The 26,205-nt window shown below is 41.6% G+C and overlaps 1 protein-coding gene across 2 annotated transcripts in view; it reads left to right on the forward strand.

The window, feature by feature from the left end:
- Nucleotides 1-26,205, forward strand: part of NELL1 (neural EGFL like 1) — a 298,387-nt gene that overhangs the window by 223,388 nt on the left and 48,794 nt on the right. For both annotated transcript variants that reach the window (XM_014309619.2, XM_031062241.1), the window contains exon 14: nucleotides 2,782-2,877. In XM_014309619.2, coding sequence (XP_014165094.1) covers nucleotides 2,782-2,877 — 96 coding nt within the window. The remainder of the gene's footprint in view (nucleotides 1-2,781; nucleotides 2,878-26,205) is intronic.

The raw sequence follows: 26,205 nt of genomic DNA on the forward strand, positions 1-26,205 counted from the left end.
GGATTTTCAGAAAACATGTCAGTGACAAATAAGCATATTAGAGGTACAGTTGTGGGAAGGAATAGAAAGATAGAGTTCTGGCCCATGAGAGGCATGCCAGCCTTTCGCCCAGATGTGAATGGCACACCTGGCTGTGCCTGTGGCTCTCAGTCTGGCTGCTGCACTGACACAACACACAAGTCCTAAGGGGAACCTTTTACATCACCAGCCCTGTCACATCATCTTTCCCTGCTGGAAATCTTTTTAGGAGAACAGAAGAAAATGCCACCTCACTCTGGTGACCTCCTAACAGGATTTACTGTAAGAAGCAGATATTGCACAGTACTAAGTTGGTACTATCCATTGTGGTGGCAAGGAAAGCTCCCACTGAAGCCTTCTTACCTACCTGTCCCTAGCAGCACTAATAACTCTCAGTGGACATGCATGATTTTTATAGGCAATAAACAGCATCTTTTTTTCCCCTTTATGAATTCTTTCAAGAGTCCCATGTGGTTCTTTCCCAGTGTAAAATGGGATGTGTTAAGGATGAGCTATTAGCTTTTTTTGCCAATATATTTTTTATTTTTCCTTTATATCTGCTTCTATATATTCTATACATTTTTTTATTTTTCTTTTATATCTGCTTCCTTTATACCTGCTTTATATTCTGCTTCTTTTGATGTTGTGCAGAAATGTATTACTACTTCACAAAAGTCTCTGTTTACTCACAATTTCAAACCAGAAAACATGTAGATGTAGAATTTAACTTGCACCCTCTCAGAGAATGCTGAGACTAGAGATGAGTAAACATGCTTTCAATAGCTCTGGAAAGAATTTTTTGATTCTCATCATGGTTTTTGTGTACTTTGAGTTCTATTTCTTACCAGTACTTTCAGCTTTCTGCACAGTTACACTTTCTTACAAATATTTATATGCCAAAAAAAACCCAACCCCAAACTACTCTTACACAATATTTCTCTTCTTCTCATTCAGAAATTGGCTGGTTTCAAAATGGATATATTTTAGAAGATTCCCATATGGAGTGTGTGCATTGATGGGGAGGAAGTGTGACTGTGCTTTCTCCACACCACTGCCTTGCTCCAGGGGTGCTTACAATATTCTGCTGTGATCTTGTCTAAAACACTTTAGCATTCTTCTCCTCCATAAAACAGTATGGCATGCTATGAATTATGTATTTACAGTAAGGCAGATGTGTCTGTCAGTTCAGTCACGAGATACAGTGATGTGGGGTTTTGCCTCTAAATGGTTAACTATTGCAAAAGGTTCTTTTTAATGCCTAGAAATCTATTCACTTTATTTTTCTTTTTAGTGTAGTGGAAAATAAATCTTAAACATTTCTTCTGTTATTTAGCACTTTAAGCCTTTTCATAGCATTTGTAACATCTCTTTGCCAACACTCCATCTGTGATTTTAGCTTGCAGGAAACACTTTGCAAATCTGTTATTAGCTTAGATGCAGAGAGCTGCTGTTTAAATATTAATTGTAAGTTCTCTCATAAGTGCAGTCAGACCCACTCAGTCACTTGGGAAGTTCAGTGGATGTTGAGGGGGGAGGGAGTGAGTCAGGGGTAGGGGCTGCTCTTAGCTGTAGCAAAGCTCCTACTCAGGGTACCTGTGCGAAGTACGGAAGTGTCCTGATGCCTCTTCTCTTCTCTTCTCTCTTCTCTCTTCTCTTTTCTCTTCTCTCTTCTCTTCTCTTCTCTTCTCTTCTCTTCTCTTCTCTTCTCTTCTCTTCTCTTCTCTTCTCTTCTCTTCTCTTCTCTTCTCTTCTCTTCTCTTCTCTTCTCTTCTCTTCTCTTCTCTTCTCTTCTCTTCTCTTCTCTTCTCTTCTCTTCTCTTCTCTTCTCTTCTCTTCTCTTCTCTTCTCTTCTCTCTTCTCTCTTCTCTTTTCTCTTCTCTCTTCTCTTCTCTTCTCTTCTCTTCTCTTCTCTTCTCTTCTCTTCTCTTCTCTTCTCTTCTCTTCTCTTCTCTTCTCTTCTCTCTTCTCTCTTCTCTTTTCCTCTCTCCTCTCTCCTCTCTCCTCTCTCCTCTCTTTCTCCCTCCACCAAAAAGAAATAAAAAGCAGTAACTTTAAACACTGAGCAGCCTTCTTGCACACTCAGTAAACTTTCTGCCAACCTGGCTGTGAGCAAGAGGAACATCACCCAGTGCTGGCAGGAAAGGATGAGATCCATCAGCTGTTTGAAATCCGAGTTATTGGGCACATACGCTTCTGGAGAACTTCAGCATTGCTCCATCAAAAATCGCATTACATTTATACTGGGCTTGAGCCCTTCTCATATTTTCAGTCATGATCCTCACCCTATTTAATTTCTTAAATCCATAAAACATACTTTACCCCTTACAATAAAAAATTAAAAAGCAAAATATGTGTTTACAGACATTTCAGTGAATTGTTTGATAGAAGTGAGGAACATAGTATTTAACACCATCCAACCTGCCTGTCTTCTGTGGATTAGCAGAGCATTTTAATTGTCATCTGCATATTCAATATAATGGAAAGATGATCAGGTCCATTAAAACCACATGATGTATTTTTTCCTCTCTTCTTTTTCCAGATGGTTGCTAATCTTTTATTGGTGATGTGGTTTGTCTAGGGTGTAATGTGAGATTTTTCCTCTTGTTATTTTAGTGAGTTGCTTCTCTCTGTGTTTGCAGGTGGGCTGAATTTAAATATGCTAAATTCTGTTAATTGCTTAGAATGTAGATGTTTTTCTAATTATCTCTCAAATGTATGTTTTAAAAAACGAAGTATTACCCATATATTCCTTTTATCTTGCAGCATTCTGTGAAGAAGGGTGCAGATATGGTGGAACTTGTGTAGCTCCTAACAAATGTCTCTGCCCTTCTGGATTCACTGGAAGTCATTGTGAGAAAGGTAAAGCTTTACTGAAAAACACCTTCTTTGGTAATGAGAAGTATGGTATGTGGAAGAAGTAATTCCTTTCTCTTCTTTCATTCTGCTTGATGTTTTCTCTCCAGTGAAGACATAACTGTTCCATTTCTGCCTTTTCTGCACTGAAAGTTTGTCTTGTCTGAAACTTTCCATGTTGAATTTTATCAGGGATGTATCTGCTTTTGCTTCCAGCATGCACTTCTAGTTAATTAGAAGAGACATCAAATGAAAAATGTTTGCTCCACCAGTTTCCTGTGGTGCAAGCTCAAGGTTTCCTTCTGCTTCTACTAAATTTGTTGTGCAAATTAGACCAGAATTCAGATGATTGCTTTTCACTTCAAGTTATTGAATTATTAACATTTGATTTGTTTCTAAGTCACAGTTTTTATAGAATCACAACCTATTCAAAGTTATCTCACTAGTCATGATTAGATTTTGCCTGTTCCCAGATTTTTCTCTTTCAAAATCTGCTTCTGACAGCCTCACAGTTCTACCTTTCAGTTTGTTTCACAAAGAGCTGGTTCCTTGTCTACCATAAAGGAGGAGAAAGGGATCTTATCAAACTCCATATAGGACTCTTATAATTTTCTTTATTTAGCAGATCAGGGATTTTATTTTGGTTTGTGTTTATTGAGGTTATATATTACTTAACTAACTCAATGATGGGAGGTTTTTTGCACTGCATGTTTCTTACTATGTATTTATTGCATGTATTTATTTTTGGATATGAAGTGGATTGTTACTGTAGTGTGGAGGAGATCATAATTGGTGGATTTTTTAAGGAAGAAATAAATGAAAACAGAAAAATAACTGTCACAGTTGAATTAGTGGAACCACTTGTAACCCAGAGATTGTGCAGTAATTTGTGTGTTTGTTAAAGTCACTTAAGCCTAGTTGTCAATAAATCTGCTTGAAATAGTTTCTGAAAACTGCTAAATACCTCTGTGGATGTATCTGTCAGTGTATGCTAAAGCATACAGTGTATGCTAAAAGCCCATAGTTTCTAGTTGTCAGCATTGTTTATGATTATTTAAGAATGAACTAGGACATTAATATTTTCATCTCATGTAGAATAAGTCTGAGTACTTAATTATTTTTGCCTGTAGCCTTGTTTTAAATAGGAAAAACCCTCCAAAATCTCCTGCCATCCAGCAGTAAGCACTGGCAATATCACAGGGAAGTAATGCAAGGCATTCCCACCTCAGAGCCCTGCCTGCCCTGCCTGCCCTGCTGCTAATCCTTCCTGCTGCTAACCCATGTGTAATTTGCTCATTCCTTCCTCAAACATCTGCTGCTGAGAGGCATCAGCACACCCAGAGGGATGCAGGATGCTGGAGATGTGTTGTGTGTATGTGATACATGGAACTGCCAGCACTGGGCCACTGCCCACCCAGGCCACATTTCAGCTCCTCTGCCTGTGATTCCTTCACCCAAGGGTCTCAGGACGTTCTTTTTTCTTAGAGCTGTAAAGGGACCTTCATGTCTAGAGCACAGATTCTCTAAACTGTTGAAGTGATGGTTTAAAATTGATAAATGGAGGACATAACCATTTTTGACTCCTGTGTTTTTCATGGCTTTTGTATTGTTTTGATCTACAATATGAGTTAGCACACCAGGCAAAGGAAGCATGGCAGGTATGGTACTCTCATTCTATCAAGCAATTTAGAGGTAGATGTCAGAAGGCGATAGCTTCTGTGAATAAAATCTATACAACTTGAACCAGAAGGCAGTTCATTTTTTTCTTTGAAGATGTATAGAGCTTACCAGTATGCTACAAATCAAGATAATGATGCTAACTTTGAGAAATCTGACATACAGGCTGGTTGAGAATGAACAGGGCTTGGTGTATGAGAATTTGTCACATTTTAGTTCTGTTGTTGGAGGATTTAAAAACTTCAGCAGATACATCTTGTGGCATATGCATATTTCAGTGGCTAAGTGCACATCAGATCTGTGAGAACAGCTTCACCCTTCTGAAGGTGCATGTCCTGGCCAGACTAAATGCTCAGAGTAGAGAGGTGATGAGCCACCTTTGAAGCAGGGCTCCTTTTGCTTCACTGATCACCCCTAACAGATGTAGTGCTTTCAGGAGCAGGAGGCAGTTCAGGAAAGGCTTTCTTCATTGCCTCCCAAAGGACACCTAAGTTGTGGCTGTACCAGTTGTTGGGTTTCTCTGGGCTGGACTGAAAGCACTTGAGACAGTAATTCTTGTTCAGACTCAGGTGTTTATTATTTCTTATCAGTAAAACAGCCTCACTACTGTGAGCTCAGCAGCTTTTCATTAGAAGGCACAAAATGGCCAACAATCTCTTGTTACAAGGTCTTTTAAGACTAAACTATCCAATTAAGAACTGACACCTGGATTATTTCCCCTTTTAACCCAATAACTGATCCCAAAGAGCTGCAATGGGGACTTTTCTGCCCAATTACAAAATGCCACCCAAACCCATGAAGAAGGAAGAAGCAGCATGAAGAAGAAACCCAGGATGACACCCTGTGCCTTCCACCTTGATTCCATCCACAACATACTAAAAATCCCAAAACCTCAGTTTCTCACCAATTAATACACCTACACTGCTCTCTATAATCTATTTCACACTTTTGTGGATTCCAGTCTATCTTGAAGTCTGGGAAACTTTCTCCATGAATGAGGATCAAAGTCAGTGCTGCCCTGGGGGTCAGGGCACCCAGAGCAGACAGAGAAATATTCCCTGTGGTGCCCTGGGTTCCCACACTACGTATTCTGACCCTATGTCTGTTTGTCCTCCTGTTATCTTTAACATTAGAAATAAGCACTCTGTTTTACTTAGTATATGGTCCCACTCCCTCAATTATGACACAGACCTAAGACAATAAAGTGGTGGAGCAATGATTCCAATCAAAGCCTAAAGGTTCTTGGCAAAGCCTTGTCTGGTGGAAGCTCATAGTGAAGTGAGGTGTATCAGAAGTAAAGTGATGTGTTTTGGTCATGTATTAAATTTGCCACAGTGCATTTGAAAATGTCCTTCAAACTGACAACACAGCAACATCTTATACATTATTTGTGAGCTGAAAGGACTCGTCACCAGCTAAAAACAGCATGACCCAAATTGGCTTCAATGCCATGTAAAGGGTAAAATGAGCCAGTAATTAGAGATGTTGTTGAAAAGCAGGTGTGTTTACTTCTGAATATGAATCATATGTTACTCATAGTTTCTGACTGCCTGGTTGAAATTATGATATTAAATTAATTAAAAATTCAGAGATATTTGAGAAGGGTAGGATTTATACCAGTAATTTACTGAGGTGAAATTAAAATACACATTTAAGGCTTATGTACAGATACGTAATTCAGCATGCTGCTAAGAAGAATTACCTCTTGCCATTCGCTTTGCTTGACGTGAGAAATCATCATAACAGTTGTGGGGCTACCTTTCCTTTTTGAAGGTGAACTGCAAATTGATATTCACAGATACTGTCAAGTAATTCCTTTCTCCATCCATTCTTTATAATGCTGTTTCTTTAAGTATGTGCTTGATGCTTCTAACTGAATTTTTGTAATATTTAGGATCTGATTTTATCTTCTAATCACTTCTTTTTTGTTCATTTTGTGTTCTTCTGCCAGGGCTGAAATCTGTGAGCTCTGTGATCATTACCATTTGGTTGTATTTAACACAGTTGTGATACTTGTGTTGGAAACCTTTGCTGTTGGAATTTTCAGTGACAATGCTGTATGATTGCAGCGTGGTGGCTGAGCTGGAGATAGGCATCTGTAACTGTGTGTAACACTGTGGGCTTGAACCCAGGTGCATCCTGTGCAGGGATCCCTGTTAAAGGCTTCTGAGAGACATTTTGATGTGCAGAGAGGAGTGCACATATACTCTGTGAGAATCGTTGGCAGCATGAACTCAAGTGCCCCAATTTTGCATCCATCTCATCTTTTTGCAACCTTTAAAACAGAAAAACTCTGGATAATTCATTGAGCTGCTTTTTTCTGTCTGTGGATGGGTGAGAGGTCAGTGGAGTTTTAATGCTGGTTTTGTGGACAGGTTCACAGTTATTCTGTGTTTGTGGAGTGGTAGTTGCTACTGGTGAGGATGGGATGGACAGGACAACCTATGATGTCAAAGGCAGGAGTAAACTGATGATTGAATGTCTGGAAATTGTAGGCATTCCTTGAACACCTGCCTGTATGTGCTGGAGTCCTGTGTGTGGGTCTAAGAAATGCATTTGAACACTCTGGGATCTGACCAGTGGTGGGACTTGTTTACAGTGTCTCTCTGTACAAATTACCATTTTGGGTGATGTGATGGGAACTGCACAAGGGTTTGAAGCAGTGGACTCCCAACTAGGGGCATGGAAAGGAAAGTGCAGTATTTTCCAGGGCCTGCAGGAGGGCTTTTGGCAATGGGAGAGCCTTGCCTGTGAAACAGATTAAACACAAGTGCACCATAGCTTTTCTCCCCTGTCTTGTGACAGCTGCTGTCTGAAGTGGTACACAATAAATGGGAGTATGTTTCTGGTAAGTTAGAAGGGCTTTGTGTGGGCTGGAGCTCATGGAGGTGGATGTATCTGTGATAGCAGTACATGTGTGTTTAGTCTTTGCAAAGCACTGAAAAATATGCTCTCACATCACATAGAATGATGGAGAGATGTCAAAGAGTTACCTGCTGATTATGAACAGGAGCAAGGGTAAGTTATGGCAGCAGAGTGTCAGGATGTGATAATTACTAGGCTATTTTTTCATGTTGTTTTGGGCTGGGCCTGCCAAGAATTGTCTAATATTGGGGTGAGATATAATATTTCAGTATGTACCATGGCTGAGAAATGTGCTTTGAATTCCATTAATTATATTCCAAGCAAGTAAGTAAATCAAGACTTGCTGTGTTGTGGTAGTTATATATGGATTCTTCAGCACCTCACTGATTTCACAGGTGTGTAATGAAATGTTGCTGTGCTTACATCTTCAATATGTGATATCACATCATGGGAATGAGGAGGTCTTTATCAGATTTATTTCATCATAGTTGGCAGTATGTGCAGTTGTTGTCTAAGAAGCTGCAGAATGTCTTTGTGTTCTTGTCTCTTAAATTGCTTCTTCTGGAATATATTGTCTTCTGCAGTCCTTTGGGTAAAACCCCCTGTAGTCTATTCCTGTGGACCCTACAGTTCGAAAAAATGTGAGAATTGTATTTATATGTGCAGTTTCTTTGATTCTTAAATTGGATTAATCTTTAGGTGTGCATCTATCAAAGACATTTCAGTCAAGGAGCCTAGTTTAAAAACAGAGCAAACAAAAACCAAAGCAAAGCAGAGAAAGAGATTTTTCCACGAGGACAGTAAGCTAAATGTCAAAACTCCTTGCCTTTCTCTATCTATGATCTTTTGTAAAATAAGAAGTGAGGTTTATTTTGGGAAACAAACCAGCTGTGCAGCTGTGGGCACAAGGCTTTGCATGAGATTCTTCCTAAAGCCTCTAATTTCAAGGTGAGGCAAAGCCAGGATAGAGTGAGACAAGAGGGGTGAAGCAAGTGATGCTCAGCTTATTGCAGGGAACAGTGGCTGTGGTTGATGTGTCACTCCTGAGGGTGTGACAGACCTGGGGATGGCAGATGTTCCAGGTGGCTGAGGTTGTCCTGCTCCATTTGCTGCCAAGCTGTTTGCAGCATTTGCCCCAGCGGTGCTTATTGCAAAATGGCAAGGGTGACATCTTAATGTGATGGAAAAAACAAAGCTGTCATTTGTAAAGATACCAGGGAATACATCAAAGAATATTTACTAGAAAACTCTGAGTAAGGCCATCTCTGAGGATCAAGGGGACATCTGTCTGCAAATCAGCAAGTAACTGTCAGTGGAAGAAGAAGTTGTTTTATCTCAGTGTCAATCTCCCAGACCAAGAACACTGTTCATCACCCAGCTGACCCTCACAAGAGGAGACAACTCAGCAGTGTTTACTCTGCCTTATACATGTATATGCAGTAGTTGATTTTACAAGCCAGGAAAAAAAACTAATCTGACTGACTGGGTTTGGGGTAGTGGTTTTGTGGTGGTCGTGGTTTGTTGGGTTTTTTATGTAATATTTTACCCTCCTGTGTAGTTTCTTTGTTATATGCAGGTCTTTGGGCTTGTATACTTTTCTTTATTTCTAATTAAAAGAAGTAATCTGTATTAATTAAGAATTAATACAGATGTAAGGATTAATAAGGAATTAAGGAATTAATAAGGAATTAAGCTGTATTACTCTTTTATGTTACCTGAGATTTTTCTTTATTTCTAATTAAAGGAATTCATCTGTATTAATTAGGAATTAATACAGAATTAAGGATTAATAAGGAATTAATCGGAATTAAACTGTATTACTCTTTTATGTTACCTGAGATGATACCTTGACAAATAACAAATTATTCTAATGTTCTAGTGTTTTATTATTTGTATGACTTGTGGTCATACCTATTAGGTCTCTGTGGCTAAGTGTTGGTAGGGAATGGAGGGCAGGGAGGCTTCTCTGGAGAAGCTTCCAGAAGCTTTTGCCTGTCCAAGACAGACCCAACACTGGCCAAGGCCAAGCCCATCAGTGACATTGGTATTGCCTCTGGGATAATGTATTTAAGAAAGGCTAAATGTTACTGAACACCACCCATTGCAGCTGGAGAGAGGAGGGAGAACATGAGAACAGCTTTGCAGACACCCAGGTTAGTGAAGGATGGGCAGAGATGCCTGTCCTTCCTAGGTGAGACAGAAGGAATATAGGCTATCCTAGCTAAACAGGCCAAAAAAATGCTGAGACCCCTCTTTGCCATGTACTTAGCACCTGGAATCCCTGGGGAAGGGAGGTTGGTTTGTTCCTGTTTCCTTTCTTTGTGCTGTACAGTGCTGGGTGTTTATTTGCTGAAGCCCACCGGGACCCGAGCTAGCTCTGAACATTCTGGGAGCCACAACAGGGGTGGGGAACAGCTGGGACTGGGGTTTGCCGCAGCTGGGACTGGGGTGTGCCACAGCTGGGACTGGGGAACAACTGGGACTGGGGTGTGCCCACAGCTGGGCACTGGGGTGTGCCCACAGCTTGGACTGGGGAACAGCTGGGACTGGGGTTTGCCACAGCTGGGGACTGGGGAACAGCTGGGACTGGGGAACAGCTGGCACTGGGGTGTGCCCACAGCTGAACCTGAAGAGCTGCGAGCTCTGCAGTGCACACTGTTACAGCCACAGCAGGAACCAGAGGAAGGAGGAAGCTCTTTTGTCTTGAGGTTCCATGGGGAAAATTTATTCCCTGCAAAGGGATTAGGCAGAAGAACCCCAAGCACCTCAGTGCAAGGGGTTAAATACAGCTACAAACCAGGGGGTGGATACAGAAAAAAACCAATAGGGGGATTTCAGGGATGGAGCAAGGGGATTGCATCAACACTGTGGGACCAATCAGAATAGGGGCAGGAGAGAGGGAAAGGTCATATTGGCCAATGGGGAGTCGTGGATTAGGGGAGTTCCACGTGGGTGTTTCAATCAGGGGTTGGCCCAGGTGATGAATGGCAGGGAACATTCCTGAAAAAGGGGCAGGGTTGCCTGGACAGGCAGGGAAGGAGGGGCAGGATCACCTTGACAGGCAGGGAAGGGACTAGAACAAAGGGAGGGGAAATAGCTTGAGGGACAGCTTTAAGGGAGGGTACAACTTAGGGAAAAACCAACTTGGGGAAAACAGAATGAACCATTTAACAATAACTTAATGAAATAAACACAAACCACAACATTTATTCATCCATAAGTTCTAATTAAGTGCTACAGGAGGATCATCATGTTCAGATTAGGAGCAGCAAACTCTGAACTCTAAATATAAAAGCCCTGTGTTCCTGCTGGACGTCCTACAGCTGAGAGCTTATCTGGCCAAATTTTGTACAAAAGCCTTGCTCAGACTGAGGCATTGGAATTGGTTCTCTGTTAGAGGCTGTGTTGCTTTAGTTCCTTCATAGAGTTCTCAGTCCCTAATTTAGCATCCGTCCAGTTTATCACCACGAACATCTCTCACACGTTCTGTGTGCAGCCATATCTCTGCTCCAGGTTCCTCTTGGATTCTGAGGACTCAAGCAGTGGGATTTAAATTTGTTTCAAGTGGCAGAATCACCATTGAATCTACTTAAAGAAAACAGAACTACGAAATGCTGAAAACTCTGGGCAAATATTTGTATTTGAGCAAATAGAAATATTCATATGTTAATGAAATTTCCATTTTGCAACAAAGAAGTTTCCATATATGAAGCTTTCCTTGTGATGTGAGCTGTACAGAAAAGACAGTTCGTTTAAAATACCAACTTCATGGTGAATTAACTACAAATGACATCTCATTTTACTGTGATTTAAAAAAAAAAACCCAAAACCCAGCACGTCTGCTTTTGAGTGCAGTGCAGTTATGATAATTTATAGCTTATTTCTCAGGACATTGCGACCCCTTCGGTTTTTTTAAAGTTTTTTTCCAGGCAGATGCCTACATTAGTGGAAAACAGTAATTCTACAGAGAAGTACCAGAATTAGGTAGTAGACCAGCTAAAAACTGAATAAAAACTACCTCAAGCTCTCCAGCTACAGGCAGTATTTAGGGAACATTACTGAGTTTAATAAGTTCTTTGCCACCTTACTTTTTCTTATTAATAGTCAGCTCTGGACTGGAGAATCAACCATGAATATTTAAATTTGCTGATAACCTAGAAATAAAATTCCAGACTCAATAAAACTCAAGCAGGCATAGAGAGGTACTTAAAATTTTTAACACAGGAATCCTTTTGGTTTCAATGGGAATTTCACCTCAGTGGAAACCTTTGGATCTGGTGCAACTGAATTAGGTGAAATGAATAATAAATGGCTCTAGTGAAATGAAAGAGCATCTAGAGTAGGGTTTTTGTGTGGAACAATCTGTGTAACCAATGAAGCTGCCAATGATGAATATGCCATTTTTAACTCCTTAATCTAACTGGCTAATCTAGGAGTAAGATCCTATTCAAACTGAGTAGAGAATTCAGTCTCCTAAGAAAATGTGTACAACTGAGAATTTTACTGTGTGGACCCATGTTTCTGCTGAAGTTCAAAAAAGTGAATGATAACATATTTAATGAGTGATCTCGTTGAGGTTTATCAAGATTTAGTGCAGGAAAGTGTGCCTTATTCATCAAAACAAGCATAAGAAACCAGTTTCTTTTTGAGAAATACTCTGATAAGTGAAGGGACTGGAGAAAACCACATGAGAAAAATCACGCTGATGTTGTACAGCTTATTGTGTGTTAAATTCTGACATAAAGTCAGTTTTCCTGCTATTATTTTTTTTTAATATAAGATTTTTTTCCCTGAGAAAATTACAGTACAAGAATGCTTTAAGTAAATGAAGTAAATGTAAGCAGCAAGCTGGCACTGGGGATGGGAGGTCACTGGGATCCTGTGTCCTGCTGTCTTAGTTTGGAAAGAAAAGTGTCTGCTAAGGAAGGCAGGAGCCTCCCCTGAAGTGGAAAATGTAAACCCCATCCTTCTGAATGGCTATAAATTTTAAATTCAGGGGCTCTCAGGCAAAAAATATGGGAGCAGGAAATAACAGTTCTTTAACAGGGAAGAAAATAAAACAATGCAGTAAACCAAAACAGCACTGACAGAGTCAGAACACAACCTGACACCCTGTGGGTCAGGGTGCTGGCAGCAGTCCCATTGGAAATGTGGCTGCAGCCCTCCTGCAGTGTCAGGGTGGTTCTGCTGGAGCAGGGATCCTGTAGAAAGGTCCTCTGAAGATCCAGTGGAAGAGGCAGCTGCTCTTCCTCTGGGAAATCCAGTGGAGGAGCCGTGCAGTTATTACAAAATCTCCAGATTATATCCAGGTAGGAAAGCTTGGCTCCTCCCTCTGGGCTCACATCTCCCAGTGGGATGCTGTAGTTCCTATCAGCCATGCAGTGACATTCAATAGTCTGTTATCAGCAGGTGTCTCCCCGGTGGTAGAAGAGATAAGGAAAACTGCCCACGGAACAGAAGACAACTGCCATACAGATGGCGAATAGAACACAATTTGCTTGGCAATCCGGGACACCTGCCCTCAGTCTTTGTCCCAGCTCTCTGTGGGTGTCTGACACTCAGCTCAGCCTTCTGTGGCTGTGCAGCCCACCAGGGCCAGCAGCACCCTGGTGCCCAAAGCCATGCCAAGCATGGCTTGGCCCACTTAGGGTGGCAGAATCCCATGGGAATTTGGCTCTCTGAGCATCCTCTCTGCTTTTGGCTGTTCCCAGTGTCCTTGTCCCACAGATCCTGGCTCTGCCAAGTACCACTGCCTTCTCTGGGTGCTGAAGGGTGTCCCAACAGTGGAGGCACAGCGCTTTAAGGGACAGTGATCTTCCATTTGGGATTGCTTGGGGCAAGCATTCCATTGATCTTTATTTGGAATTGCTTGGACTAGAACAATATCTGTGAGGCTGTGGCATTGGATGGGATGCATGCTGATATGTCCCAACAGGAAGCCCCTAAAATCATCTGCCCAAGGTCCTGAAAGACAAGGTGGTCCATGCTGGCTCAGTGTTCTCCAGCTGTGTCTGACTTGACAGGAGGGGCTGGGACTTCACAGGACACTCCAGCCCTGTTAATCTAGTCTTGATAGCAGGAAAAATGATGGAGAAGGCACTGCTGGGAAGGGATGGAAGGACAGTGCCAGCGTCAGCCATGGGCAGTGTGAGATAACAGAGGGAAATTCCTGTCTAACTGATGGATTATCCTGCTGCCATAAGGGTACCCATCTCATGGATGGTGGGAAGGCAATGCAGGTTCTATTTCAGGATTTTAAGTGGAGTTTTGGTCCTGTCCCTCACAGAATACATCTGGAGCAGGCGTCCAGGTGTGAGTTGAGCAGGGACAGGGTGTGCTGGGTGAAGAACTGGCTGATGTACTGGTTTTCAGTGGGATAGGATCCATTTTCTTCTCAGTGAGTGGCACAGAGCTGGGTTTTGATTCAGGATGGGATTGCAGTGGATAGCACACAGATGGTTTGGATGTTGCTGAGCAGGGCTTGCCCTCCTCTGGGCTCTGGAGGGTCCAATGAGATAATCCATGTTTTTCAGTGAGAAGGGAGGGATGAGTGTGGAAGAGGGAGGCAAAGAATGCACCTTAAACACCTTTGCCATGTCTGTGTCCTTGTTTGGGAGGTGACCATCCATATCCTGGAAGGGGACAATGTTATTTCAATGTCATTTCTACAATGGGGTTTCTTTTCCATTAATGTATTTAAAACCACTCTTTTTACCGTGCTCTGCATTTCTGGCCACCTTCATCTCCCGCTGACCTTTCACCACACCAAACTTCTTTCTGCAGTGGCTAGAAGCATCTGTGTATTCTTCTCGTGACCTGGATGCCACAGGGCACACAGCTTCCTTTTCCATTCTCTTTCCTGGAGAAGGTGCCTGTCCGGGCGAGCCAGCCTTGTGCCTCGCCTGCTTGGCTTCCGACATTTGGGCATCGCCTGCTCAGTGCCCTTAGGAGGTGATATTTCCAAAGCGACCAGCACTGATGGAGCCCAGTAGCTTCAAAACCATTTTCCCTGGGGACCTTGCTTAGCAGTTCCCTGAGCAGCCTGAAATCTGCTCTCTTCATGCTCCGAGCTGAGGCTTTGCTGGCGCCCTTTTCCTCTTGTCAGAGGTTTCAGCCTCCATTGATTTGTGGTGGCTGTGGCCAAGAGGGTCCCCAGTCCCCGCTTGGCCCAGGGCACGTGGGGCTCAGACGGCGGCCTGGCTCTAGGGGGGCTGAGCTGCAGAGTCCTGCGCTGTGGGGGGCTCCTCCCTTGCTGGGAGGAGGCTTCCTGGGGAGGAAGCAAGCTCTGGCAAGAGCCACGAGCCCCCTGGCCAAGGGACAGCAGCAGGGGACGTGTCTGTAGCGGATGCTGCCTGGAAGGAGCTGTGGGTGTGCAGTGTGGTGCTGAGCTCAGGGAGGATGGTCCCCCAGCCCAGCAGGCAGAAAGCCCTGGCACACAGCAGGAGCCACATTTCAGGACACCAGGAACAGCCCCTCCCCCAGCAGAGCTCCCAGCCCCCAAGAAAGGCTGGTCATTCCCATTGTGCTGCCAAGGACCCTCCCCATGGGAACAGGGCTGGGCACTCTAAAAAGAGGGGTCAGCACCCCAGGGGCAAAGCCAGCGATGAGAGGGATGAGTGTGAGAGGGCCACCTCTACCCCTCCCATCCCACACCAGAGGGCAGGGACCTTCCTGGGACATATCCAGGAGGATATTCAGGACCATCCTTGCCTGGAAAATCTGGGAAGGATCAGTGTCCAGCTCTGTGTCCTGAGGCCACCTTTCCCACCCCATGCTCCATATAGGTCCAGCTTTGCAGGAAGGAGCCACAGGAGCCTTCTGGCCTTTTCTTGCAGGAATTTGCTGTGGAGCTCATTTCTCTTTTTTCCTCTTTCTGAGCTCTTGTAAACACACATAAAGCTGGAAGGGGTGGGAGAGAGGGAGAACATATAGCTGGGGAACTCTTGGGTGAGAGCTTTTCCTATGTTGATCAGAATTAATCACCACAAAAGCATTGGGCTGACATCTGGAGGAAGAGATCATGCCCCCATTCATGTAATCCTTGGAAGGTGAATAAAATGGGATAAATCAATTTCTTAGGTGACTTATGTAGATCGTAGCTTATGTACAATGAGGATAACTAATCCAATTATTTTGCTTTAAGGATTCAGGGTGAAAATGTGAGTTAAACCCATGCTGAAGGGAGTGCCATCCCCTCTGTACTGACATCACCTCTGTAACATCCACAATTCTGTTGAATTTCAGTCAGAGTATCTGTTTTGCAAGAGTAACACCCATGGTTTTTAACAGCCTGCTCCAGGAAGACCTCATGAATTGTTCAATACTACACTGCAGTGAAGAAGCCACAGCTGAAGGAGGTGACTCTTGGCAGAACCTGCTCAATTACATGCAGTGTGTGGAGTCAAGAAAACAAGTTTATCCTTAGGACTGTACTCATATGTATGTGCAGAGGAGAAATGAAATAGGAAGGTTTGCTGATATGGAACCTTAGAAACTTTCTTTTTACCCTCCCAGGCTTTTTATGTATCAAGTGAAACATTTTTGTAATCTATCCTTCCTTTGCCAGTGATGTGTCAGTTTTCTGCAGAAAGTACCTTATGTACCCAAAAACTTCCCTTCACAGTAGACTCTTTCTGAATAATCCAACATACCATACCTGGTAACATATTAAAAATAAGTGAGTAAAATCAATACAGTAATACCTGTTGTGTTTGAAAGAAGCTTGCTAATCTGTCAGTGTGGCATTAAAGCCTGTTCCAGGTTCAGTGCTCACTAACTCACGCTGCAGATTCCTGTTGCTGTTGTTAGGCTTTTTTTCATGCCTGTAGTCCCCAGAGAAAGAATACACAAGATGTTAAAATAATACTGTGCTTAAGGTAGGGTAGGTATGAAGCATAAAAGGAAACTTGTGTGGTTCTGGTTGAATATTTCCTTTGCTAGTTCCATTATGATTGAAGCAACTTTAAAATAACAGTCACGCTCAGCCTCCAGCAACTGTATGTCAAAGTTATTTTTAAACTTTTTATAATGTTATGATAAAAATCGGTTCAGTCCTTCACATTTGCAGAAATAGAGTTCTTCCTAAATACATCAATCATTTTCTTGCTTTTAAAAAGGAACTTCAGATTTAGCAATTCAGGCAGTTCAATAGCTGAAGTTTCCTACTGCTTAAGTTGTGCAACATCGGAATTATTTCTTTCAGCATGTAGTATCTACTAAGTACATCAGTCATTTCAGAGACAAACAGAATGGTAAAGTTTATATGTGAAAGAGTGAAATTACCTTTCTTAGCTGATTTTTTTCTGAAGAGACATTCTCTGTTTGTTGGCAATCTCATCTTTGGAATGGTACTCATTTATCTTTTGAATGAGACATGAGATGAAAGCCCTAAACACTGCTGGTCATCAAAGATCCAGTTGAACCTGTATCCTATTTCAGCCTGTGTAATTGAATTCTGCCTTCTTTTGCAATGTCAGAGAAGTTACTCAGTTGAAATAGCTGTCTGGCTAACATGGAGTGGCCCCCATGTCTAAATGTCATAGATGGCCATGTTTCTGTGATAGGTTATGGATCCTTACAGCTTTGGATGGTAATTATGTGGTTTTAAATGTGAATGACTCTTAGGTGGAGTCCGGGTGTGTGGATGTGTGAGGGTGAGCTCCTCCACTGTTCTCATTGCCCTGTCTTGGAAGCAGAGCCATCTCTGAACTGGGCAGCACAGTTAGCTGGACCCTTCACAGGTTCTTGCCGCCCTACCACATCCTGTGGTTGTAAAGCTGGTGGGCAGAGGTGCTTTTGGAGCTGAGAAAAGCAGGGAGGCACTCTCATTCTCATCAGGATCCCATGCATCACTCTCTCATGGGCTGCAGCCACCCAGCTTCTTTATAACAGCCTGCCTGTTCGTTGCCAGCTTGGGCTGTAGGGCACGCTCAGTTCAAGAGAGATTAAATAGACTTTTCTCATTTTCAAGATAGTATTTCAACAAGTTGCCAGGATGAGTCTGTCCTTCCTTTTGCATTTGAGTCACAGACCTTGAAAACCAATGGAAGTTTTCAGGCTCAGAAGTGAAAGTGCTTTGTAGTCATGAGGAGAAGGTTGGTTCTTCTTGTAAGAGCCAAAATGAGGGATGTGGGACTCCAGGGGCTCTCCAAAATGCAGTTTATTCCATCCAAGAGGTTACAGCAGTCCAGGGTCATGGGTGATAGAGCCTGTGCCTCCAGCTGTGAGCTCCAGCTGCAGGCAGGCCTGGAGACCCTTGGGTTTTGGTTACAAATGCATTAGATACTTTTCTTTGCTGAGCATGTTAATACAGTAGAACCAATCTATACCTTAACTATTATCTATAGCCTATCATAACTACTATAATTACCATATTCATGTCACTATTCTCCAATCACTAAAGTCAGTACATTACAGTTTAAGCTAGAAGTTGTTTTTCAGTTTTGTGTGGAAAATTCTGAGACCTTTTTTCTACTTGCAGCATTTGCTGACTTGTTTGCCTGTGCTATCTTCTTGCTTGGTAAAAACATCTTTTTGTTTGGGGTGGGTTTATTCTTTGCTCTAAGTCATAAAACCCCTTCTAACTAACACAGCCTTTGCCTCCTTGGTTATCCAGTAAGGCTGGCTCAGCAATTCTTTTCTTCTATATCAAAACTTGCTTCCATCTCTATTCCTTCATCAGACTCCACATTTAAAAACCTTTTTGCTAAGTACACATATCTGTGAGACTTTCTTGTCAAACTTTCATCCTTCACAACATCTTCTCTTGAGTTTTATCAGGGTGTTAACACTGTTTATCACACAAGGAAATGTATGGCCAGTGTGTTTATTTTACTTGCTTACATGACTACTTATGAGGATTGAATTCCAATCTACAGATGTTTTATGAAGATCTCCTACATTTTCATTAGATGTTTTGGAGCACAGGTGTTACTGCAGCGTGGGAGAGATGCTTAGTTATTGGTAGTGGTTATGTAAGGAAAAACTTGTCTCTGTCAACTGTGTGTGATTAGGTTTCCTAGAAGGAGACATAGTGGTTTCTGGGATGTTGGTCGGTTTACTTGTTTTCTCACTACCATAGATTGGGTAAAGAATGTCCTGTGAGCTGTGTCAGCCCCTGCAGAAAGTGAGCTCAGTAGTTGTGTTGGCTTTGAGGGGCCAGGTTTTGGTAGTTGTGAAGGCTGCAGGGGTGGCTCTTGTGAGAAGCTGCCAGAAGCTTCTCCCATGCCCAGCAGAGCCAAGGCCAGACAGCTCCAGGATGGACCTGCTGCTGGCCAAGGCCAAGCCAACCAGTGATGGGAGTAATGCCTCTGATAGCAGATTTAAGGAGGAGGAAAAGGTGCGGAAGTAATGGCAGCCAGAGAAGAGCAGGCTGAGAACATGTGAGGGGAACAGCCCTGCAGACACCTAGGGCAGGGCAGAAGGAGGGGCAGGAGCTGCTCCAGGTGCTGGAACTGAGATTCCCCTGCAGGCCCTGGTGAGGCAGCTGTGACCCTGCAGCCCCTGGAGGGCACAGGGATGCACAGATCCACCTGCAGCCCAGGGAGGGAGGGCACAGGGATGCACAGATCCACCTGCAGCCCATGGAGGGCACAGGGATGCACAGATCCACCTGCAGCCCAGGGAGGGCACAGGGATGCACAGATCCACCTGCAGCCCAGGGAGGGGCCCACAGCAGAGCAGGGGGATGCCCAAAGGAGGCTGTGAAGCTGTGGGAAGCCCATGCTGGAGCAGGGACCTGCAGACCCATGGAGAGGGGAGCACATGCTGGTATTCCTGGTAGGATTTGTGACCCTGTGAGGGACCCCAGCTGGAGCAGGGTGTACTGGAAGGACTGCACGCTATGGAAGAGTGACCCACATTGGAGAAGTTCATGGAGAACTGTCTCCCATGGGAGGTACCTCACAATGCAGCCAGGGCAGGATGCTTCTCCCAGCAGCAGAAAAAACCCTGTGATTATCTGATGATAGCTCCCATTCCCCATCTCCCTGTGCTGCTGAGGGGGAGGAGGTAGAGCCTGGGAAGAAAGGAGGGATGGAGGGAAGGTGTTTTTAAGGTTTATTTTACTTTTCACTATCCTGCTCTGATTCTTTTCTATTGATAAATTCAATTAATATCTCTAATTCTAGCCTGTTTGGCCCATGACAGTATTTGGTAAGTGATCTCTCCTGTCCTTATCTCAACCCATGAACTTTTGCTGTATTTTTCCCCTGTTCAGCTAAGAAGGGAAGTGATAGAGAGGCTTTGGAGCATGTCTGGCATCCAGTCAGGGTCACCCATTTCAGTAGTGTGAGCAGACAGGGGCCTTTTTCCCTGATGCTCATTCTCCCAGCACAGCTGTCCTGTCCCCCTCTTGTGACAGCCAGAGCTCTGGAAAGCTTATCAGTCAGTCCAAAATGAATTAAAAATGGGGGGGAAATCTCTGTGTATTTCAAGAGACTTTTGGTTCTTGTCTGTTACAGCCCTGGCAGGTTGTGAATTCTAAAGTGAATAGAAGCTGCTTTTTTGAGATGGGACTTTACTTTTCTAGAAAAGCCTTTCTGTCCCCCACCTTTTATTGTTTTGGTTTTCACCCTTGGAATATCCAACACAGAGTTTTTCAATTTTTTCCATTAACTGTGTGGAGAAAGTAAAGATTTTATTCATCCCTCAGAAGTCTCCTTCCATTTTCCCATCTGAAGTCTTGTTCTTTTATAGAGAAATCTCCAGCTCTGATAGAGGTCACAGCTGATGCTGTTTGAGGTGTGTGTGCTGGTAGCAGTAACAAGTCCTTCAGTGATGCCATGAATCATTTGCAGGTTAGGGTGTCTCATATGGTGTGATAATGCCTGGCTATTCCTAAGCCCTCCCTTTTGAGATGGCTTGAGTCATAGGTTTCTTTTTGAAGAGAGATTTGATTTTTTTTTTCCAATCTCTTCTCCCCTTATCTTTTTTTCAGCAGAGGTGTGTATGATACACACCTAATGTTATATTTATTAGGTGTATATATTACTGAATAAGATGAAAGAAGGTTGAATGTGTAGATGGATGGTGGTGGGTCACTGAGGATGCAGAATGTGATCAATACTGAGCAGAATTTCTCTGTATCTAGTGTCTGTCTCACTGAATTGACTGTAGGAGGCTTTTTCAGATCCTCTTCATGATATGTATAATTTGCAAATGTGGAAAGAATGAAATACAACATTGCAGAAGGAGGTAGTCCACCACTCCCTCGTCCAGCCACTATGAAAAGACACATTTTTTGTTACAGTTGTAGGTTGTCCTAGTTGTGCTAAAAGTTTCCTTACTGTGTGTTAAATAAATTAACTGCTGTGTTAAATCCATTATCACATCTTCTTGCTACAATCCACAAAATTAAATCGGTCACTTAGTCCATTTGCTGTATGGCTTCAACAGGGAACTGATTCACTGTAAAAATAAATTGAAATAGCTCCTTTGGAGGAAATCCTTCCAGGGAGAAGGAACATCCAAAGCGAGAAATGTGATATAGTTGACATTGCTACTCTGTTAACTTGTGGAAAAATGGAAGACATGTCGCCTCATTGCATTTAATGTGATTTTTCATGAATGCTAAATTCAATCTAGTTAAAGAAACTTATATACAGTATATTCACATTTCTAGATTTCATGTTCCACTCTTCTTTACACTTCTGTATATTAAGTGCCAGACTTAAAGGGCATAGACATTTTTTCTAAGCCAAATTGAGAAGTAAAATGAGGGAAGAATTTTGTCAGTCAAAGCTAAAAATAACTGCCTGTATGGGCAACAACCAATTTCTGTTTTCCTCTGAAGGAAAAATAGCTTTTTTAGAGTCATGAAGAAAAGGGTCCAACCAAACCAGGAAGTAACTCCCTAAATTTTTTCTTTTCACTATTAGAATGTCTTACTTCTGAATATACATTTTAAGAATGATAACTAATGTGAAGGACTGACCATATCAAGCATAAGGTAAAAATCAAAATATTTTATCAACCTGTAAAGACCTATAGGCTTTCTGGTTTCATAAGCTTTTCATTGATACTGTTAGTTGTACTGAAACAGGCTGAAAACATTGACCTATTAAATTTGGGAAAAGGGATTTTGTGAGAACCTAATTTATCTGACAGAGTAATAAAAGGCTTTGTCATTCTTTACCACAGTAAGTTATCTTCCACTACGAGTAGTCAGGTGGATTTCAGTTGTCTGATAATGATGTAAAATACAGCTCAATATAATGCTAGCCAGGGAAAATTAATCCAAAAAGTACAATTAATGAAAGGAACATTAAGTGGCAATATGTATTCAGAAAACATTTTGAAAGTAACATTTGATTCAGAATATATGAGTCACCTATCTGATGTTGTAAGCATCAAGCTTTATAAAGCTTTATAAATATTGGGATATATTATAAGGTTGTAGTTTGTCTATTAAAAAAAACAACTTTATAACACATAAGAGTTATAGTTGGCTCCTTCCCAGAGCAGTAGATGATTCTAAATTTCTGGACTCAGGATGAAGCTGTTGTTGAATCCTCAAGTTCCAGATTGCTCTAGTGAATTAATAAACCCTGGTGGGACCTAGAAGGATAGGAATATCTTGTTTTTGTGGCTCTGAAGATTTTGGCTGGATGAATTTTAATCTTACCAGGAAAAAACCTTTTTATTAGTCTACAGTGTTATAGAATGTTTAAAGTGGATAGAGCAAAGGCCATATAATGTTGGCAATCTTACATATCAGATAACACACATGCAGAAAATGTGAGGAATGTAAGCACAGAAACAAAACTTTGGAATGGAGGGTGTCATTCCAGCCTTTCTCTGTGTGTGTGTCTTGCTGGCATGTGGTGGAAATGTTTGTACTTTCTGGGAATGCTGCCACAAGTGAGGCAGCAGAACTTGCTTAGTACAGAGCAGCTTTTCTCTAGGTTGTGTAGGAAAGTATACAGTCTTTGAATGTACATGGTGTTAGTTTATTTTTCCAGCATAGAAGCAGGGGGAAAACAAAAAAACCCTTGACAATCCTGAAGGTTGATTGAGGAGTTACTGTAGAATGTGTTTTATAAAGTGCATTGCATCTGATATGATGATATACTTTGTTGATAATCCAGTGTTGGGAGGATAAGCAAGAAAAAATACATTGAAAATTATGTCATTCAAACAAAGTGTCATGGATTCCAGTTTTGAGCAGGTCAACCATAACAATCTATCTTAATTGTCACGTTATTAATTTAAAACAGGACCTTTTTTTGTGGTGCTGTATAATATAGCACTAATATGATGGGCAATGGTAATTCGTGGCCATGGAGATTCTTTCCTAGTTGGAAACAACTGTTAAAGTATTTGTCATATAAAAAGAGTGGATATTGTAGTTGTTTACTGACCTTAGTAATCAGCTATTTTAGGAAATCTGCTGCAGCTGTTCCCCAAGACACCAGGAACAGGCATTGTAAGGCAAGGGATGAACCTGGCAAGACCTGGTATAAACTCATCACAAGTCTTGGGTTCTCTCGGGTTTTGTGTTGCTGAAATGGCTCCTGAGGTATTAAAGAGATTTTTTTTCCCAGCCCCACAACCGAAGAAGAAGTCGAGATTCCTCGGCTCTATTTTTCAAGGTTGTCTATTTTTCCTTATCTATTCCATTCCTTCTCTGACCTCCTGAGATCTGTCCAGCAGGTTGGGTTGTGGCACAGTGCCTGCCCTTGGGGTGGTGTTAGCTTTTTATACTAAGAACTACGTGTGCTTTATTTACAATAATTTTCCAATGCCTATCACCTATGTTAGACAGTCTGTCTCTACCCTAAACCAATCCAGAAGTGTCACCATCACCCAGAAGATGGAGGACAAGAAGAAGAAGAAGGACAGGACACACCCAGATTCCTCCATCTTGCCTCTTGAACCCCCATTCTAAAACCCCCAAATTCTACTTTTTCATCCTGTGAGAAATTAATGATCATTCTACTCAAACCCTTGTGGCTTGTAACTCCTCACACAAAGTTGGTAATTGTTTCCAAGGGCTAAATCAAAGGCACAGGTGTCTTTGTGCCAAGGTCTCTGAGCCCCTTGCCGGGGTCTCGACTCCTCCACAGGACTTGAGGAATGTCCAGCCAGAGGAATGTCCTGGGCTCTGACAGGGTTCCTTTCTATGGTTAAAGATCCTGAGAATTTGGCAAAGTCATCTCCAAGGACACAACTGTCTTAAAACAGCCAGACAGAAGATTTTATTCCTTTGGGTTATTAAAAGCCAAGGTAAAGCCTCCTTAAAAGATGAGTTTATACTGTAAAGATGAAATGACTGCTCTGTTATTAAGGCCTGACTTGGCTGGATATGGTTCCTCCTACTTACAGAAAGAAAATCACATGCACCTCTTTAGCTGCACCTATATATTTTGTGGATATGTAATACGTGTACACCACAGCTTAAATGTGCCTCAAGTGATGTCTTTTAAGAATACCCAAGGAAGGAGTGCCAAAATTGCTTATAAATGTTGGCAGATAATCACAGTATTCATGAATTCTCATTTACTTTTCTTCTACTTCCCTCTCAAAAATACCCAGTGTTGTTGTGAGCATTCTGTTACTTCCAGAAATTAATTTGAAAGTGAGATAATCTAATCTAAATTCAGTGTAACTGTAAATACTGCTAAAATATGCTTTCAGGACTAATATAGCCTTATATGTGTACTGTGGGGTGTAGGTCATTGCTTGTTTTCAGAAAACAAGGATGTCTGTGTCTAAATTGTAAATTACTGATTCTAAACCACCATTTGTGATTTTTGTGTACACTTACTCTATGGAGATAAGCAAGAAAAAAACCAGCAACAAAAAACCAGCCATAAATAGTTATGCATTTTTGATGTATTTTTCTTGTGTTTTATAATAATGGATATCTGTGCTGGAACAACATATTCTAGATCTGTAGAATTATGCAGATGGCTCTGAAGGGGAAGGATTCTTATATAGCAGTGAAGAAGTGGAAGAAAAAATGTATTTTCATTGTTCTAATTCTGCTTTTTAATCTGTGTAGGCAAACTCTTGTGCATGTGTGTACATTTAGAGTGGCTTAGGTGGGAGAGGGTGCCTGGCAGAGGATGTAAGGGCTGCACCATCAAGTAAAAATGAGCAAGGAAAAGAGGACTCCTGGTATTTTTCATCTGGTCACTCTTGGTGCAGGGGGCAGCACCATTGGGTGCAGTGTTTGTGTCATGATTTTTACAAGACCTGTGGCATTTTCCCATAATTTTATTTCTCTAATTGCACCTCTGAAGGAGTAGAGTCAGCTCTGCAAGAAGACAATGTGCTGATATGGTGCAAAACAGTTTCTAGTTACATATTTTAATTTCTTTCCATGATTTTTGATTTTACGGAGATGTGGATAATTAGAATATAAAATCCCTTTTGATGATTGCATTAATTCCTTTTCTTTGGAGCTGAGGAGGGTATCTCATGCTTAAGGAATAGTAACCAAATGGTGAAAATAATTGAGATGCTCTTGAATTTTTATTTTTTTTTCCTTTTGCCGCTGGTTAAATGGATGTGGGTCATGGGTAGATAATGTAGCATAGCTAGTTATATTCTTGTGATGCTTCATAGATCAAGCTCTTTATTTCATTGTTAATTTTCTCTGACAGCATCACAGCATTTAGATGTGAGGTTTTTTAAATTTATGTACTGCAATTTTGGCTTCATGTTGTAAACATATTGCAGCTGTAAGAATTATCAGGTGAATAATACTACGGAAATAATTTGAGACTTTTCAAAAACAAACAACACCTATGTTGGACTTCTTACTGTAATTTAAAATTCAATATAAACCTCAACTTATTAATATTTAAAATGGGAGTATTTTCTCTAAAAATCAAGGAGTAGATGTGATTATTTGTTTTAGCAAAGAGCTTTAAAAATAAAAAAATCCACTGGTGTGAAACTGTCCTAATGCCTCTGGCTATGAATATATTATGGATCTATATCTTCATAGAAGACATTTCCACTCTGTCATCTTCATTTAATTCAGTCATTTTCTGCTTTATTCATTTCACCTGGGTTAAATTTAGTTTACACTGTAATGCAATTTATTTTATTGAATGTGATTCTCATAGGTCCCACTGAGATATACACATAGCTCCAGCCTGAAACTAACCTTCCTGTTTTGTGTCTTCATTGCTGAAATCTGCTTGCATCAGAAGTATAGCAATAATGAAGAATTTCATGTCATGGAAAATATGTCAGAAGCAAAGGCAGTTTGTGTGTGTGCATCTTTGTATGACCTTTTACACCCTCCTATTGCACTGCCCATGGTACTTTTTGCACAGAAACCAGGAGAGCAGTTTGTGCTGGAGATACTTCTGCAGGGAGTGTTCAAGGTTTGACAATTAAAAGGCATGCATTTCCTCTGATTAGCCTTTTCTTTGACTTCAAGCTATTTTGGCAGATTTTCTTCCTCCACATAATTTGCTCTTGACATCTATTATTACTTAGTCATGCTTTCAAATACTATACATTGTTTGTAATATTAAAACACAATGTATAATTGACTTCCAAGGATTCTGAAAAGAATATAATTTTTCACAGAAAACAATGTAGACTTTTGACTGCATATTTTTATGAGAGAAAAACATACTTTGTTTCACATCTCTCTTTTCAAGGAGCGCAGGCAGTTGCTTGGATTCAGTTTCCTTATTCTTCAGTATTTTGGAGATCTTTGTTTTGCTGTTTGGAGTAGATCTGAGGTTTCTGACAGCAGTGTACCCCTGGAAATGGTTAGGAGTGAATATAATGTGCACAAGTGGCAGGGAGACATTCTGCACACAGTTATTT

The sequence above is a fragment of the Geospiza fortis genome, unplaced genomic scaffold, assembly GCF_000277835.1.
Source record: "Geospiza fortis unplaced genomic scaffold, GeoFor_1.0 scaffold165, whole genome shotgun sequence".
Taxonomy (NCBI): Eukaryota; Metazoa; Chordata; class Aves; order Passeriformes; family Thraupidae; genus Geospiza; species Geospiza fortis.